General features: G+C 46.7%; 1 protein-coding gene across 1 annotated transcript in view; it reads right to left on the bottom strand.

The window, feature by feature from the left end:
* Positions 1–18,403, bottom strand: part of FARSB (phenylalanyl-tRNA synthetase subunit beta) — a 59,605-nt gene that overhangs the window by 22,615 nt on the left and 18,587 nt on the right. Inside the window, exons 11-15 of the mRNA XM_075530336.1 lie at positions 18,098–18,159; positions 17,625–17,832; positions 16,608–16,688; positions 14,700–14,792; positions 12,944–13,061 (exon numbers count right to left, since the gene is read on the bottom strand). Coding sequence (XP_075386451.1) covers positions 12,944–13,061; positions 14,700–14,792; positions 16,608–16,688; positions 17,625–17,832; positions 18,098–18,159 — 562 coding nt within the window. The remainder of the gene's footprint in view (positions 1–12,943; positions 13,062–14,699; positions 14,793–16,607; positions 16,689–17,624; positions 17,833–18,097; positions 18,160–18,403) is intronic.

The following is an 18,403-nucleotide window of genomic DNA, read 5'->3' as shown; positions in this document are numbered from 1 at the left end:
CCTCCCAGAAGGGTTATAGGGATGATTCAACCCAGATGCAGTATAGCACCAACCAAACACACATCATTCCTCTGGTTCCTGAATGCTTCCTTCCCCAGTTCCACCTTACAAATCTGGCCAGATTGAAGAACACAACATTGGTACATAGAAGAGCTCTGGACACATGGAATTCAGGACAGATAAATCCCTCAGGAACAGTAGTGGGAGTAGTGATATCCTGAGTGTACAGGGATGGTTGGGGAAGGGGAAAGAGGAGAAAGGGGGAACCCATCATAAAGTTGGATATAAAGCCACCCACCTCCCAAAGGGGATATATAACAGAAGTGTGGGTGAAGGGAGACAACGACAGTGTAAGATACAAAATAATATTAACTATAATTGATCAAGGATTCACGAGGGTGGAAGAGGTGGGGAGGGAGGGGGAAAAAGAGGAGCTTATGCCAAGGGCTCAAGCAGAAAATACTTTGGAAATGATGATGGCAACATATGTACAAATATTCTTGATACAATTGATGTACGGAAGGAGAGTTGTAAGAGCCCCCAATAAAATGATTTAAAAAAATTAAAAGGGGGCAGTCCAAGCCAACAGCTGTTCTGTAGATGAAAGATGTGGCAGTCTGCTTCTGTAGAGTTTACAGCCTAGGACACTGTATGAGGATGTCCTGCTCTGTCCATGGGCTCACTAGGAGTTGTAATGGACTCTACAGGGGTGCATTTCAGGGTCTGGTTTGGTGGGGCAAACTGTGAAGCACTCAACTGCTACCCAAAAAGTTGGTGGTTCAAACCCACCCAGAGGCACCGAGGGGCAAGCCTGGCGATGTGCTTCTGGAGGGTCTCAGCCGTGACAACCCCACGAAGCAGCTGGCTCTGCAAGCACCCGTCATCGCCGGGGTCAGAATCAACTCAAGGGCAACGAACCACAACTGAACACACTGTGTCCAGAGTTCAGACCTCTCCATCTAGAATTGTTTTTACATCGTCACATGTATATCCTTGGTAATTAAGAAGTCCGTGCAATCAATTGGCAAACTGGACCAATGTGGAGAAATAACCATTTTTACCATTTAATACTTCGGGGTACCTACTGTGTTCAAAAAGGGGTCCTGGTGGCCCTGTGGGCTAAGCACTGAGCTGCTAACCTCAAGGTTGGCAATTGACGTCCACCAGCCTCTCCATGGGAGAAAGGCAAGATTGTTGGCTCATGAAGACTTGCCATCTTGGTAAGCCGAGGGAGCAGTTCCACTCTGCCCTATAGACAGTCATGAATCTGAATCAGCTTGAGGGTCGTGAGTCCGTTTGGGTTGCTGTGTCCCAAGCACTCCAACCCAGGTATCCAGAAGGCAGATTAGCGCCAGGACAACACTGCACAGGGGAAACCCCCAGTACTGGCTTTCAAATGCAGGACTAGAGCCCGGGAGAAGAGATAAACACACACAAACAAGGACCAAAGCCAGGGCCAGCCGGTGGGTCACAACCTGAGTCAGCACGGGAGCCAGTGGATGTGGACAAATACCATACCTTCACCACTCTCCAGCCCTTCCGCCCCCAAGAAAAAGAACTTTCGTGTCTAAATGTTTATACTCAGCGGTATACGAGGAGGAGATCATACTGAAACGCGGCCAGCATGAAAGCCAAGAGAACCAACCACACGCAAAACCCAAGATGGGGCCCGAGTCCCCCCGAGATGCACACGCCTCTCTCTCTCCCCTGAAGGGGAGAAATGAAATGAAACAGAACCAAATTATCCCTTTCATAATGCTGACTTGCTTCTGGGTATCTCTGCCATGTGGTACCCATTTGCTGATGTCACATGCTTCCACTTTAGCACACAGGCCGTCCCAGAGCTACTTTGTAGTTCCACTTTTGTTGGGAGGGACCGGCCCGACCTAAGGCCCCCAGCCCTCGCTGAGCAACAGTGCCTGAATGTTTGTTTTGATAACTTCTGCCCTGGGGTGTTTCTTTCCCGATCGACAAATGATATGAATCCTGACTTTGGGATAAAAGTAGCAACATCTAGATTAGTCTGAGAATCTAGAAAAACAAACAAAGTGGTATCTGATGGTCAGAATAGTGACATTACACCAAAATATACAAGGCCATTAAAAACGAATCAGGATATCCAGAGGGCCTCCGTGCAATCAGAGCTGTGTGCCTTATAAGAATGATTTTTGCAGTACTATTAGTAGTTTCATTTTAGTATTCAGTTATTAGTATCTTAGTATTATTGTTTTAGCATTTTCATATAACGAATTTTGCAGTATTTTAAAAGACTGAATTCTGCAGAATTTTTAAAGCAGTCTATGGATTTTCAGTCGTACCCCTCCCCACTGCCTCCTCACTGCCAGCTAACACGGTGCCTCTGCTGTAGCCCATTTGAGTCTAAAGAGAAAGTAGCTGCATCCCCGGGTCCCCGTTCCTCCAAGGATAAAGTGCAAGGTTCAGGAAAATGCCCATTTCCTAGTCTTTGGCATCTAGAGACCTTATTACATCATAGGAAGTTCATTGACTGCCCGCCACAAAATAAGAACTATTTCGATTTCATGCCAAAAACTCGAGTTGGTTGGAAATGCCTCAGTTCTTTATAACTCAGTTAACAGACCTCCTGTGTCATGCCATCAAACAAGTCTGCTTTTTAAACGGGCCTGCCAAGTCTGTCAGCCTAAATTATCCATGTACTTCCCAGACTTCAAAGTGCTGCCTGGAGAGGCTGATGTAAACCACCCAGCAGAGGGGTGGCGGGCTGGGAGGCTGGAGTTGGAAGAGCGTGCCAGATGAGCTTCACAAGGAGAGAAAGGTACACAGTGTTCCCCAGAATCTGACCAAGGAGCCATGGCTGCACTGTGGGTTAAGCACTAGCTGCTAACTGCAAGGTTGGTAGTTCAAATCCACTAGATGCTCCTCGGGAGAAAGACGAGGCAATAGCCTCATCGATTACGATTTACTATCTTGGGCACTATAGAGAGTGGCTGAGTCGGAGTTAACTAGACTGCCTTGGGAGGGGCTTTCGGTAGGTGATTACGGCATACACCACCTTTTAGAAGGGAGTCCTGCTCACTGTCCAGGTCACTAAGGGACCAGGGACTACAAGCGAACAAGAATGTAAGGCTGCATGAGCTTGTGTGGCACCAAGAAAAATAGTGGAGCCTTCGAGAGAACTTCCTACTCCTTCTCACCGCTGCACTAGAGTACAAAGAAAGCAGCCGGGAGCAAGGGGCGCTGGGAGACACCAAAGCTTTGAGGCCAGTCAGGGCCTGGCACTGAGGTTGAGAAGACCAGTTTGGCCAAGCTCAGAAAACAGGCCCGGGGAGGGAGGGGAAAAAAAAAAGAGGACCTGATGCAAGGGGCTTAAGTGGAGAGCAAATGCCTTGAGAATGATTGGGGCAGGGAATGTATGGATGTGCTTTATACAATTGATGTATGTATATGTATGGATGGTGATAAGAGTTGTATGAGTCCCTAATAAAATGTAAAAAAAGAGGAGAAAAAAATGATTAGGGCAAAGACTGTACAGATGTGCTTTATACAATTGATGTATGTATATGTATGAACTGTAATAAGAACTGTATGAGCCCCTAATAAATTGTTAAAATTAATTTTAAAAAATTAAAAAAAGAAAAAAAAAAAGAAAAGATAATGTAATTTTCCCATAAACTTTTTGAAGATTCTTCATGTATTTGAACTATGGAAGATTTCTACTTTTCAATAACAGTGAATAATGGGAAAAAATTTTAAAGTAAAACATTTTATTATAAAAAAAAAAAGAAAAGAAAACAGGCCCAAGTCACAATGAGGTGTTGTTCCAGGCCACAAATGAGCACCACCGCTGCGAGCCAAAAGCCTGTACCGCAAACTTTACACAGCCCCTAGAGGACGCCAGGTAGGCCTACAGGATTTCCAAAAGCCGTGAGGAGCCCGTGCTGATACGACACTAACACAGTCTGTCAAATGGTAGGCAGCTGGGACTGTTAGCCACTCTTGGTAGGACTGCAAACTTAGAAAACCGTCCTTTTTGCGAGAGAAGTTGACAAGTAGATGGTAGGGTGTGCACAGGCGGGGTCTATAGCACATGGCGGCACAAGGGCAGTCTCTCACGATCTTGCTGCTTTTCAAGTCTGCGTCATGACACTACAGCGCACCCATGTGGCAGAACACGCCACAGCCTCTTGGAAGGAGGCGGAGGAGCAACCCCGGGTCGGGCTGAAGCCCGAGGGGGCTTCAAAACGCCTAGGGGAAAAACTCCATTACTTTTCATTACATTTTAACAGGAACTTTTGGAAGCCTCACCCTGGCTCGTTACCTTGTAATTACTGAAGAGTATCCACACGTACGGCTACAGATAGAAACGGCAAGCATATGGCTGAAGAGGAAATGCCAGCAAAGCAGTTTAGGGAGAAGCAGAGTGTGTGTCTGTCTGTGTCTCCCTTCTTTCCCTAAATGGCTAGTTTTCTGGAAGGTGAAAGCCAGGCTTCTCTTCGGAGACGTCTGCAGGTGGACTTCCTTTAGCTTGGCAGCAAGGGGGCTTATTAGCCGTTTGTCTCACCCAGAAACTCCAAATATTTGTATATACATTTTTTTAATTTCAAAAAGAGTAAAATTACTCCTAAGTAAAAAATACACATGCTCTTACGGGCACGGATAACTACCAATATACTATTATTTTTTAAAGTAAACCCTATAAAACTGAAGAACAATTGTTCTGTGACAGCCCTTTTCCAAGGTATAGTTCTTTTTCTAATATCATGCTGGAAGCCCAGGAAACCAGGGCGCGAGGCAGCCCATGACCTTGGTGATGCATGAAAAGCCGTCTCCTCGCAGGTTGGTTTTCATTTGGGGAGCATAAACCTGGAATGAATTTTTCTCGATTAGAAAAACGCAATCTCCGATGCGTGACGGGGCACATTATACTCACGTCAACAGACTTTAACTCTGTGGAACTAAACACACTGAAATCACTCTGTCCTGAAAAGCATGTATTTACACAGCAGAGGGGCCATTGCAGATGCGAACGATGCTACTTCAAACACTGTTAATGTCAGTGCTCCTGAGTCCAGATTTTTTCAATTATTAATTGGAAATCCTACATGGCAGAAATATGAAATTGTGAAATTAAATCAAGTCAGACTGGTGACATAAGCACTCCCCGGAAAACCAGAGTCCACATGTGGGTGCTAGGTGATCTTCCATGAGTTGATGGCGACAGAATGAATACGTGCACAATTTCCAATGGCGAAGGCAGTATTTCACAAGCACATAATGAAAGGGGAAAAAAGCTTTTCCCAAGCTCTGTATCAAGAAGAGAGTTCCACAGAAAACGCCCAGGATCCACTTTTCGATTTGTCACTCACAACACAGGAAAGATCCAGAACACTGGGGTACATACAGACAGAAGAGTAAGTAAAAAACTATCGCTGCTACAAAGTCATACAAACCTCGACTAAACAAAGTATCTTAGACTTTGAAGGTACTGCTTCTCAAGCTAGCCTCCACGGAGAGCTAGACACTTCGTTTCCATGTGGAACCCTGCCGGGAGAATTCCACCCACTTTGATTTGCATCATGGGGTGGAAAGGGGGTGAGGTGAGTCTGGATGATGAGTGACACCCAGCAGCAGTACTTTCGACGTACTCTAGCATGGTACAAACTGGCAACGAACTGAAAGACTAGGACAACTAACAAATGGAGAAAACTGGCTAGGCTCAGTGGCAGCCCCAGCAGTCTGGAGAGGGCTTCCGAAGGAAGACGAACGCACATACTAACAGTACTAAATGCTGACAAAGGGGGCGGGGGTGGGAGGGTGGAGTTTACATCCAAACTAAGTAGAATGAAGAAAAGCAGTAGACTCCCGGATGGAGAACATCAGAAAATGATTCAAACAGTGGGTTGAGGGGCAGGGGAAGGCATGCAGGTGTGGAGAAAGGTGAGATGGTAGCTGGTGCTCCTTAGGCCCATTAACCCCCTGCACCTACGCATCAGAGTTGGCAACAGCCAAAACCATTGAAGAAGTGGTTGAAACTAAGGAGCATGGCAATGTGGCTGGCAGGGCTCTCCACAGGTCTGTGCCACGTTGATCACTGTATCGTGATATGCCTGCGGGTAGCTGAGGTGCCCTGGTGGTGCAGTGGGTTACACGTGGGGCCGCTGTTTGAACCCAGCAGTGGCTCTGAGGGCGAGAGCAGCTTTCTGCTCCTGTCAAGAGTCCTCCCAGCCTCGGAAACCTGACGGGACCATCTACTCTGTCCCACAGGGTTGCTATGAGTCAAACTCGACCAGATGGCAGTGGAATTTATTCTGCTTTGGGTGGCCAAGTGCTTAGGTGCTGGGCAGCACACAGTGGTCCACTCACCAGCGGCTCCCTGGGAGGAAACTGTGGCCGACGGCTTCGAAAAGATGACTGTCCCAGAAACCCTAGAGGGACTGGCACTGCGTCTTTCATCACCAGACCACAGAGCCAACCCAGGCCTTCTTTCCATAGGTTCTCAATCTTTTTCAACTTAAACTGACCCAACCCTGTAATGGGTGTACTCTACCATTTGTGGAAGATTCTAGACACACTAGCAGCTTAGGGAACAAAGCAAGATGACAGAGTACGCTCGGCATGTCGGAAGGAAACAGAATGGTTGGCTTTGCCAAATCTAGTTGCTTGTCTGACATGCACTTTCCCAGGGAGGCCTTTTGCCCCCGAGGATGGCTTGCCTCTTTGTTTCTCGTTTAGTTACTGGGCACATGGAACAGATTCAACAGAAGGATCAACCACCAGAACCCACCCACCGGTCATGCAGCAACCTCCCAAGAGTTGTTTCAATGCTCTGGACAACTTACCCGCGGACTGTTTCCTTCCAAAACCCAGGTCACACTGCCCAACAAAAGGGATACATCAGCTTAGTCCCTTGAGTCATGACTACTTCAAAAGGCTGCCGTAACTTTGGATCGCGAGGCACCATCAGCGCAGAGGTTGGCTCGGGCTCCGAGAGCTCGGTGAGAAGGGCTCAGAGGAGAAGGGTTAGCACTCTGAACTGTGCCTGGCTTAGCCTGTCAACCCGCAGCCTCGTAGCCTCGCTCCACGTCGATGGCCAGTCAACAAAGTCTCCGCACCGGAGGGCCAGCACGAAGACGTGGGAGCAGCCTCTCATCTCCTGGTGGGGGACGGCGGGGAGCAGGTCAGCTACTGTGTGTGGGCGATGTACTGAAACCCAGAATGGATTCCGTCATGGCTTTCCACTGTGGATGGTGGGCTTGTCTACATATACCTGCTGTGAGGCTAGTGTGTTGGAGGCAAATACAAATCCCATAGGTGCAATAAAAACACACGGTCACCCACTGAGAAGAGTTGGGTGATGAGTCACCCCCAAAACAATATTCCAGGTCTGGTTTTGTTTTTAATTTCCCACGCTGCCACCTTAACATTTTTTTCTTACTCTGAAATATAACAGGGTAGAAAAGAAGAAAAACCAAGGAAGCTGAAGGTTAGGGTAACAGCTGATCCCAAATACCCTAACAGAGGGATATAAACCCTTTAATGGCTCGGTGCGCTTTTAAGGCCAGAAGAATAAGGCCATGGCTTGTGAGACTGCTAACACCCTGATAGTACCAGGCTAAGTCCAAAAGCACTACGCCAGGGATTCCCGTTCACACTTGTATGGGTTCAGTCTACCCAAAACACAGGTAGGCGCGACTTTGCAATTAGGCAAGTTCTCTTGGTAATATACTTGCTTTGGTCTCCTTCGGGAGCCTTCAAAAAAGGTCCAATCAGAACAGCTGCTTTGAAGGGGATCTCTGTTGGACCAGTTCAGCTCAAGCCAGAAGATGATGGCAACAGCTTTTAGGGGAATTTCCACAGGAGCGATCTTGATACTTTTTCTCGAAAGGACACAAGATGATCACTGGCTTAGTAGAAAAAACTCACCGAAAACTGAAAACTGCTCGGTTGAGAAAAGGCCCGGGAAGTTGTGCTGAAATCTTTTTCGGTCATGATGACGCACCTGCTTCTTCTTTGAGAGCTGCCTGAGAATTTCCTTAGGAAAATTATGAGGAGGTACCTCCGCCCAAAAAAAACCTGGAACTGTGCTGGGAAAAGTGGAGCTTTCGTAGTCCACATTTGTCCCGCTAGGGGAGCATCAAGCAAGTGCACCCAGTGGTATCACCTGGGAAGTTTCTCTCAGGTAACAGTGAATTTTTTCATGAAAGCAGTTATGCTTAAACCTCTTTTGTGATGGTTGATTTAAGAGAACAATGTGTGGCTGCAAAATTTTGAATCCTGCTCGGGAAAAATGCCACAGAAATGATGTTGAACAAAGCTGACAAGGACAGCACTATGGGAAAATCTCAAGTGTACGAGTGGTTTTCTAGTTTCAAAACAGGTGAAACGTCAGTTGAGGGTGAACTTCATTCAGGACATCCGTCAACTTGCTGAATGGACGAAAATGTTGACTCATAGTGCTTTTAGAGTTCATTCTATGAGGTCAGACTGTCCTCTTTAGAGGTTCCAAAAAGATTGCGTAACAGTGTGCAACAAAAATGGCCTCATTTGTAGCAGGTGTGGGACTGGTTTATGCCACCATGACAATGCACCTGCTCACAAGGCCATCTCAGTGCACCAATTTTTGGCAAAAAAAAAAAACGGCATGCCTCCCTTGCTCCACACACCTTACTCACCTGACTTTGCTCTGTACAACTTCTTTTTGTTTCTGTGAATGCAGAGGGACATGAAAGGACAGTGATTTGATGATGCAGACAAGGTGAAAAACAAAATGAGGGAGGCGATGTCAGCCATCCAAACAGATGAGCTTGAAAAAAATGTTTCCAAAAACGGAATCACAGATTTGACAAATGTATTAAGCATAATAGAGAGTATCTTGAAGGTGAGAAGGTTGCTTGTAAAAAAAAATTTAAATACATAGCTTTGAAAAAATTTTTTCAGTTTTTTTGTGGGTATCTGCTTATATTCCACCTACCCTACCACCCTGATCTTGCCCAGTTCGGCTGGGTTTTGTCCCCCAGACTCAAACACTGAAAGGGAACATGATGTGAGTCCCTTGAGAATGCCCAAACTGTCATTCTGACGGGGTGTCCACGGAAGAGCAAAGGCTGCTTTGGAAAAGTGTTTGCGAGACTTGAACAGGGCCTGCAGAAGTCTATAGACCTAGATGGAGGCCTGTTGAGAAATAGTTTCAAATGTTGATAGTTTTGTTTCATAAAGCTTTGTTAAGACTTTGTAACAGTGCCCTTTGACTTATTCTCAAAAAAGCAAGAATATCAACCAGTTCTTATTAGGTAATGAAACTTTTCAAGGTGCAATTTTATTTAACCCCTACAACACATCTCATGCAATGGACAGCGTTATTACTCCTAATGCCCAGATGCTGGATGTGCCACAGAGCTACGGAGTTAGGAAGCCCAGCCATGACTCAAACATGAAACAGCCCCCAGATGACAAAAAGCCAGCTCCTGTTTCCAAGATGGTAGACGTCCTCTATGGCTTGACCTCTCTCCTTTAAATCTCATGGACACAGTAGATGATTTTGAAGAGAATCTATACAGTATCTATGGGCATGGAAAGAGACCAGAGGCCTAGCAGAGAGACTTGGATCAAGGGGAAACAAAAGAGGGCACTTTTTTTGTTTTCTTACAACTAAGAAGAGGTATAAAAGAAGATCTTTAAGCAGATTTCTAATAAAAGAGAGCTCTCTGATTTAAAAGGAAACGGGCTTTCCGAGCGAACACGAAGTGATGTGCTCACAGCAGCATAGGGCTGCTAATCTAAAGGTTGGTGGTCTGAACTTATCAGCAAGAGAAAAATGAGGCTGTCAGCTTGTCTTTTACAATCTGGGAAACCCAAAGGAGTTGCTCCCCTTACCTGACAGCAGGGGTCCGTTCACAGTCCCTCAGACCGTTGGAGGGCCGGACTATAGTTAAATTATGAAAAAATTCCTATGGGCCCGGGATGAGTCTGCTGCTAAGCAGGACAAGCAGCGGTGGCAAAAATACCCAGCGGGCCGGATAAATGCTCTCGGTGGGCCACATGTGGCCCGCGGGCCGTAGTTTGAGGACCCGTGCCCTACAGGGTCACTAGGAGTCGCAATCGACTCCACATCAGTGGCTTTTGTTTGGTTTAGCATCAAGAAATTAGAATAGCTCTCTAAGCAAACACTGTCCCACCCCTGGACTGCGACATAGTCAGTTGTGTGTTCGGGCTACAGAGAAACCTTCCTGGTGGCAGTTGTGGGGGTCTCAGCTTGCTTCCAACCTCCAGCCCAGTAACCTGCAGAGCCCTCGGGGAAGTCCTTGCAATTAGAGAAGAGGATTATTCCTGGAAAGCATGGTGGCATTACCAACATTTCGAGGAAACCCAGTCTAATTAACCTAATCCTGTATTTATAAATGTGCAGGATATCCCCAAGGATCAAAACAGCGTAAAAACCAGAGAACGAAGATGAAAGGAAACAAACGAAAGCTAATGGGAAATCTGATGTTGGAATTACAGCAAATCCTCAGTTACCTGTACCAGGGGAGGACTGGGAGCACAGGAACCCTCAAACTATTTGCGGCGAGCAAGGAAAGTTTTCTGATTTCTATTATAATTTACTGCCAAAAAACCAGACACTGCTGTTACATGAACATTTACTCTTAAGGATATATGCACTGAGACCCAAACTTCAACCCCAGCATCACGTGTAACAGTCGATATGACAGATAAATCACTTTTCCATATTAAATTCCCTGGATATTACATGGGAATATAGTTTTGCACCATCTGACACAAAGAAATGATCTAATACTCAAAAGCTAGGAAGTGTGGATTTGTTTTTTTTTAAACCAAAAGCACTGTACAAAGGCTAAGTAGTGAGGTACTTAACACCAGGTTGGCACCCGTGAGTGAAAGGCCCACCATGGTTGCAATGCTGCAGTGCGGAGTTCCAGAATATTCCCAAAGACGGTGCAATCCACAGCCAATCTTTCCGAGCAGTTTTGGTAGTGATGGCACAATTCACACAACAGTGGGCCGACATGCCACACAATCTAGTGATCCCTCTACTGGGTATAGACCCTAAAGAAGTTAAGAGCCACTGCAGGGACAGACGGGCATCCCACATTCCCTGCAGGACGTTCACAGCAGCACGAGGTTGGAAACAGCCCACACGCTGACCAGCAGAGGAATGGATAAGAAAGGCTGGGTACACGCACACAATGGAATACTGTGCAAAGCTAAAGAATAATTGCGATAGTTTGTTGTGCCAGCCTGGCCCATAAACACAAGTAGGATTAATTGAAGGGCGGAGGGATAAATGGCTCGGTGAGCCTCGCCCAGCTTGTTCTGTGCCTCAATTTAAAGGCTGGTCCGATGATACTGGGTTCTCAGAACTTATTAACGTTAGTGTCACTAAAGTTTGTATACAAACCCCTTTAAATTGAGGCACAGAACAAGCAAGGCGAGGCTCACCGAGCCATTTATCCCTCCGCCCTTCAGTTAATCCTACTTGTGCTTATCGGCCAGGCTGGCACAATAAACTATCGCAATAATGGTGAAACCACGAGGCAGCTTATGACACGGACAGACCTGGAGACTATTATTCTAAGTGATGTTGGTCAATCACAAAAGGACAACTATTGTATGAGACCACTCCTATTAGGATAAAAACCACGACAAAGACTTGGACACCAAAGGGAACAGACTCCGAAAAGAAGGACAGCAAGAGTAGGAAGATGAAGCAATGGATGAGAAGGCCGACAGGTACTGAGTAGGCCGACAGGAAAGATGAAGTCCCATTAAGAGGGAGAAGAGAAATCAAGGAGTGGCGGGGAAGCCTGGGGATTGATGAGAGGTTTAAACTGTTGAATGCAGAGTTGGGAGTACTGAAATGTCAATCCCCACATCTAACTCACAACATAAAAGTCATTTTTTAAAAAAGGAAAATGAAAGATGCCAAAGTATCCTCTTCAGGAGGAACCTAAGAAAAGGGCCTCTGCATTTGCTAACTTGTCAAAAGAATGTTCGGAACAAGAACCGATGAATGAGCACTACTGGGACTTGAACAGTTACCCTTAGGAAAACCAGGAAACTCTGACAGCTGTTGAGTCATGTGAAGGCACTGTGGACCATGGATCACCAGAGACAGACAGCTCGGAACAATCCGAGCCCGGCGCGTGTCAGAGACAGGAGGCATGGGTGTCTGAGTGGGGCAGACCTCCTTGACTGACAGCTAGGCTAAGGTTTTGATGAAGTATACACCACATTTCTCCGACCATCTTCGTGACGTAGAAGTTGAACCAACCTACTTCCAGGGCTCCCCAGGCCAGACCACACTCACGAGGGGCAGGAGTTGGCATAGCAGAGGGTGGCGGTACTTATAATGGCCCAGATGGTGCCCTATCAAGTACGGTACCGTGCCTCAGACTCAGGTGATAAGAGAAAATATCTCCCACAGTGCTTTTCAACTTGAGGTTTCAGGAGGGCTCATCCTAAGTATTATTACAGTGTCTGCGAAAATGCTCTTTCTGATAGAAGATTTACGTAAGAGACGTAGCAATTGGCTACAGCTCTCCCTTGGTTTGAATCAGACTCAATTCTATAATAAAAACATTATTTATGAAACTGGGGCAATCGGAACACTAGCGAGGTTTCTGACGGCATTATGGTGTGACCGTGGTGACAGCTTAGTGAGAAGTAAACAGCAGACACAGACCAAGAGAGAAGTGACGGTCTTTGTCGTCCACAAAAGTACAGGCACGTGTTTACTGAGGAACTCTATTGCGTCCAGCATGGCATTAGAGAACCCCAGGGAAGCAGGTAGAGAGATACATGAAGACGACTGGTCGTATGTTGATACCTGCTGAAGCTGGGATACACAGAGATAATTACATACTTGGTCCACTTTTACATATTTAGAATGTTTCATGTTGGAAAAAAGAAGCATTGCACATTTAAGTCAAGGGTGACTCATGGTTACCTGTACTAGGATCTTTCACCACGATGTCGGAGACTTCAAAGAGCTTCAGAGGAAGAGGCATCTTCCGATTGCAGGCTATTGTCTTCAGGAGACCAGGAAGAAGGGTAGTGCGTGCCACCTGCCGGAGGAGACAGGAAACTGTAATCCCCAAACGGGCACTGAACACATCTCACTCGGCAGAAGACAAAGTTCACAGACTCCTGGGCTCCACTGGAGACCACAGTGCTGGAAACATCCAAGTCATTTGAAAATTGGGGCCCTAAAATAACTGGAAGGATTCTGCCTTCCCCAGGTGCAAATGAAGAACCAGGAATCTGATCGCAAGTTGACACGCAGCACACTTTGACTTTGTCTGGATGCAACCCCAACAAATAAGCCAGTCTGATCAACCAGACCACATCCTGCAACCATCCCGTGCCCCTCCGAGACGACAAGAACTCAAGCCACCCAGGACCACCCATGCCCCAGCTGAGAGAAGCTGAAGAACCTGGGAGCTCTTCTGTTGGACAGGGAGACCCCTCTCCCTGCTGGCCCCCAATAGAAATGTGAAAATCAACCAAACAAACAAAAGGTGAAAACAACCAACCAACAGAACTTAAATATGCTGGTTCGTACCTGAAACAACAGGCGCCCTGGCGGTACAGTGGTTACCTACAGGGCCGCTCATCGCAAGGTCGGCAGTGGGAAACCACCAGCCCCTTCTCGGGGGGGCTTTCTACTCCCGCCAGCAGTTACAGTCTCGGAAACCCACAGCAACAGTTCTACCCTGTCTTGAAGGGCGGCGGTGGGTCTGAATCGACTGGATGGCAGTGAGCATGGTGTGGTCGGAAGTATCTGGTTCTGTCATCAGATTCCCCAGCCCAAGCTCATTCCATTTTGCCCAGTCCATTACATGAGCTCCCTCCCTACACTGGCTTCCTGGCTTCTGTCTGCCACTGGGGGCAGGGGGAGGGTTAGTTAACATTAGTGAAAGTGGCTACTGAATTACTGAAGTCAGGGGCAATGCACCAGAAAGCCTGCTGCCCTGTACTTGTGTTCTGTGAATGGTGTGAGCCCTTGGTGAGTTCTTGTCCTCGCTGGGAAAGTGAGCAGCGTTTCAGAAAGCACTGAGTTGAAGGCTACGTGCACGTCACTGGTTATGGGGGGAGGGGCGAGTCCAGAGGCGGAGATGGAGGCCCGAGTGTGCAGAGCAGTTCCTCAGCTGGCGTGGCTGGAGAATGGGCCAGCGCCAGATCACTGGGCCCCAAGTAGGACACAGATTTTATTCAGAGTCTGGTGACTTCTTGTTGGCAGATTTTTAAGCAAGGGAACATCTTAGAAAATTAGACACTCGGCCCCACTGGCAAGATAGAAGCAGAGAAGCCAACACAAGAAGTTAAATATAGTTAAACCAAAAGTCAAGAGGATGGGGGTGGGCGCTAGAAAAGCACATAAACAAACAAACAAACAACTCACTGTCTTAATGTTAACTCTGACTCTTAGAGATCCTTTAGGACAGAGCAGAACTGCTGCTGTGGGTTTCCAAGACTCACTCTTGATAGGAGTGAACAGCCCGAACTTTCTCCTATGACACGGCTGGTGGTTTTGAACTGCTGACCTTGCAGTTAGTGGCGCAATGTGTAACCAACCACCTTACCCAAACACACTCAAAAAAGATCATGTCAATTCAGGTATAATCATTGAAGTGCCTTTTCATAGCTCAGGCAGCTAGTAGCTCCTGGTTTTAATTGACGTTTCAATCTACCTAACATCTTACCTGAAACTCCGCTGTTTTAGGGTTTGCAATGTGGACAGCTTTTGTTGCAGAGATGGCCAAACCCAGCTTATCAGCGATGTCTTCCTGGGAGCACTAAGAAGTACATGCGATACAGGTCAACAGAGAACACCACCAATGCTGGATATAATGTAATCTGACGACAATTTACTGTTGCTAAATCAACGTACGATGCACTCATAACAAGAATATTCTCTACCTAAGCCAGTAAGGAAGCAAGGAAGACAGAGCAAGTACTTTCAGGCCTGTAGCAGATGCCACTTCACATGAATCATTGCCTCAACAGTCTCCAAGGGATTCCCTGCCCACCCTTAAGCCTTATATATTTCCCAGGTTTTACCCGACATGTCCTCCCAGGAACCAGTGTGATGGGCAGAAGCTAGTCATGGGGGCATGATGGATAAGCACTACACAGTTCAAACCATCCGACCACTCCTAGTATCTCTTCCTGTGAAGACTGCACCCTAGGACACCCCATGAAGCAACTCTACTCGGTCTTACAATAGGGTCACTCTGTGTTGGAACCAAGTTAATGGCACACAGCAATAGGCAGAAGTGATCTAATTATTGGACACCACATGTAGCACAAGTAATGCATCTGGCACAGACACAGCATTCAATGACGATGACAATTCAATGGGTCTGGGTCAGAAGGTGGACAAAGATACTGATAGGATCCACCTATGATCAACTGCAAATGAAATTCACTGATGTGCCATCCTGCTGGGTATAAAATAGCCCCGAGAAGCAAGAGATGGGAGGGGAGTTTACTAGCAGCAAGAGCTAGGGGTGGAGCATGTCCTCTGGACCCCAAGATCTCTGTGCAGTGAATCATGTGGATCCAGATAACAGCTATGACATCAAAGGAGGACTAGGGACCAGAGCATGAAGCAGAGTGGTGGACTTCACAACTCACGAAACAAGTAAAGCTGAGTGCTTCGAGCTGAGGCTTAGAGCCAGTGTCAGGCCCTTTGGCTGTTTACTAATAGTCCCCGACAGAACTGGAACATGTCCTGATGAACAATGTAACCTAAGCATTTCTCATCCTTAACAAGCCCTTAAATGTGAATGTTGTCTGCGAGTTCTGTGTAGCCATTGGCATGAATTACAGAACCTAGACATAGATGTAGGAGAGCACTATTGGAGTGACAGGGCACAACACCTTACAACCTTCCACGCATCAACAGCAATGCTGTAAATATGCTGAGAGGGGGAATTTCAGGGCTGAGGTTGAGGAAGTGAGGCAGCCTTTTTGGGTGGCTTTGTTTCTCAGGTTTTGTCCTACGGGCTCAGCTGCTCCTGGACTGCTGCAGTGAGAACGACACTGCGGCGGCCCAGAAACGTGCAGCCAAGAGAAACAGCAGCTGCAAGGTGCGTGCTTGTTTCAGTCTTTCCCGTGGTCAGTGTGCACGGGGTGGGAGTTTTCCTCTGATTTTATAATACAAGTCACTTTCTGACAGGGGTCTGTTGTGTCAGCCTTCTAACTAAAAAAAAAAAAAGGTTGGGAGTGTGCTCAAAGACAAAGGAGTCAATTTAATGGGGGAAGAGTTCACAAGCCCTTCACTAGGGTGGCACCTAGTGGTCACAGACACAACCAAGACCTACATGTCTTCACTCAGTAAATTCAGTTCTGTAATTCAGTACAAACCCTCCACATTCGGGTGAAGCTGACAGACATGCTGTGTGTCCCCTACCACCATAAGATTAGTTTTGAATCCTGCACATTCCTGACTAAATACAGATCCCTTCTACCTTGTTGTTTTACATACCAGCTCTAGTGTAATCTCAAATGACAAAGTGCACTGGGAAAACTCAGCCTTCTCAATTTCATAAATGCTCCCAGGAACACACAAAAACAACCCGCTGAGCAGGAAAGGCCGGAGGTCGTACCAGAGCAAACGTGAGTGCCTCGGTGAAACCAGCCGCCGCCAGGTCGTGTCGCAGGAGTTCTGTGAGCTTATTAAGAGGTAACTGGGGGGGAAAGAGATAGAAAGGCTCACTTGATTTCCCTCAGTAACATTTCCTATTTTGTAATAAAGAGGTTCAGAGCGAGCATGTCATTTCAGAGAAACTAATGCGTTAGTGCCACCACCTGACCATCTCCTTTGCACACACCCCCACGTATTGGACAGAAGATGCCCAGCCCACCCTGCCCCAGCTGAGAAAGCAGCCGCCAGTTCAAGATGGAAGAGGGCTCCAGGCTCAGAACCTGTCTTTCTTCAAAGAGCAAGTCACCACAGGTTTTCCACTCAACTCTGGAGCAGCAGGCACGCTTTTTGCATCCTCCCCATAACAAAGGCCTCTCATAGCAGTGTGGCAGTTACATCATCTCCTGTCAACTGGAACAAAGGGGTGGAGTCTAACCTGTCAATCAGATCGCAACTTTATGACCTCATATGGAAGCGCAGCAGAGATAAATAGCTCAATGGAGGCCAGACACTCTCTCTCTCTGCCTTCCCTTTTCTACTCTTGCAACGCTGAGAGCTGGAAGAGATATGTGGAGACCTGTGCCAGAGATGAGATGCTTGCACTGCCACTGGATCCACAAGACCTTCCACCCAGGGGGCTGTGACCCCCTGCACTCGGCATCACTGCACGTGCTGCCAGAGTCTACAGAGGAGTCTATCGACTAGTATCGGCTATAGGGGCTAATATCAGACTTACGGACATGAATGAACTGGGTTTGGCTGGGATGTTCTCTCAGTATGCAATTGCTCTTTTCTATTAAGCTGTTTTCTTATACACGTGTGCTTATGAATTTGTTTCTCTAGTCAACCTGGATTAACACACAGAGCATGTCAAAACAATGCTTGATTCTTCTGTTCTACTTCTCAAGAAACCTTCCTGGCACTGCATGATCAGGTTCTCACAATAAGGAGTGCTGGCAGGGGGTGTAGGGAATCTTGCCTGATCAGCGATTGTGTAGGATTTCGGTAGACTCATCCGGATGTTGTTATATCCATAAGCGATTGCAGCATCTTCTATAATATCACAGGCGTGGATGATGTCAGCTCGCGTTGGAGGGATTTCTATCTCTAGCTGGTGCCCATCACCGATAACGTCTGACTTTAAGTACATTCTGGTCAGAAGCTTGGCAAGATTTTCTGGAGTTTCTCTGTTAGAAATGTACAAAATGTAAGTTTCAAAGAATTTTTTAAAACCTCTTAATATTTGGCTTTAAAATAAGCTACAATCAGGAACAACACTTGGTTTTTACCCCCTTTTCATGTATTAATTGGACCCTATACATCCCAACAGCTGACGCCCTGTCAGCACTTAGGTTCCTCGGAAGCATACTTTCAGGTAAGAGCGAAGACTCATGTGTTTACTCTGTTCTTTAATTCTGCCATCAACAAATGAGTGAAGTTTGCAGAACATACTTAATGCCAACTTTTTTGTTGATGAGATCAGCTCTCAGTATCTCCTTCCGGTAGGCCAGCTCCTTAAGAAGAAAAAGAAGAGTCCCCAGATTACACTGAGACACGAGCACTCTAGCTGCTAGACAGTACACACGGCCTGGCACGAATGTAAAACCCCAGCCAATGCTCTCTCTGAGATGGTTCATCACTATTCCCTGCAGTAAAATCTAGGTATACCGCACCTTTCTAAGATGCTTATCAATCCAGCTAAAGAGTTTCCATTTTGTTTCATGTAAGTAAAAGTTTGTGACCAGGAAAGAAGAACTC

The sequence above is a fragment of the Tenrec ecaudatus genome, chromosome 13 (genome assembly GCF_050624435.1).
Source record: "Tenrec ecaudatus isolate mTenEca1 chromosome 13, mTenEca1.hap1, whole genome shotgun sequence".
In the NCBI taxonomy this organism is placed as follows: domain Eukaryota; kingdom Metazoa; phylum Chordata; class Mammalia; order Afrosoricida; family Tenrecidae; genus Tenrec; species Tenrec ecaudatus.
Note: the sequence above shows the minus strand (reverse complement) of the source record. Positions and strands in the feature narration are given on the sequence as shown.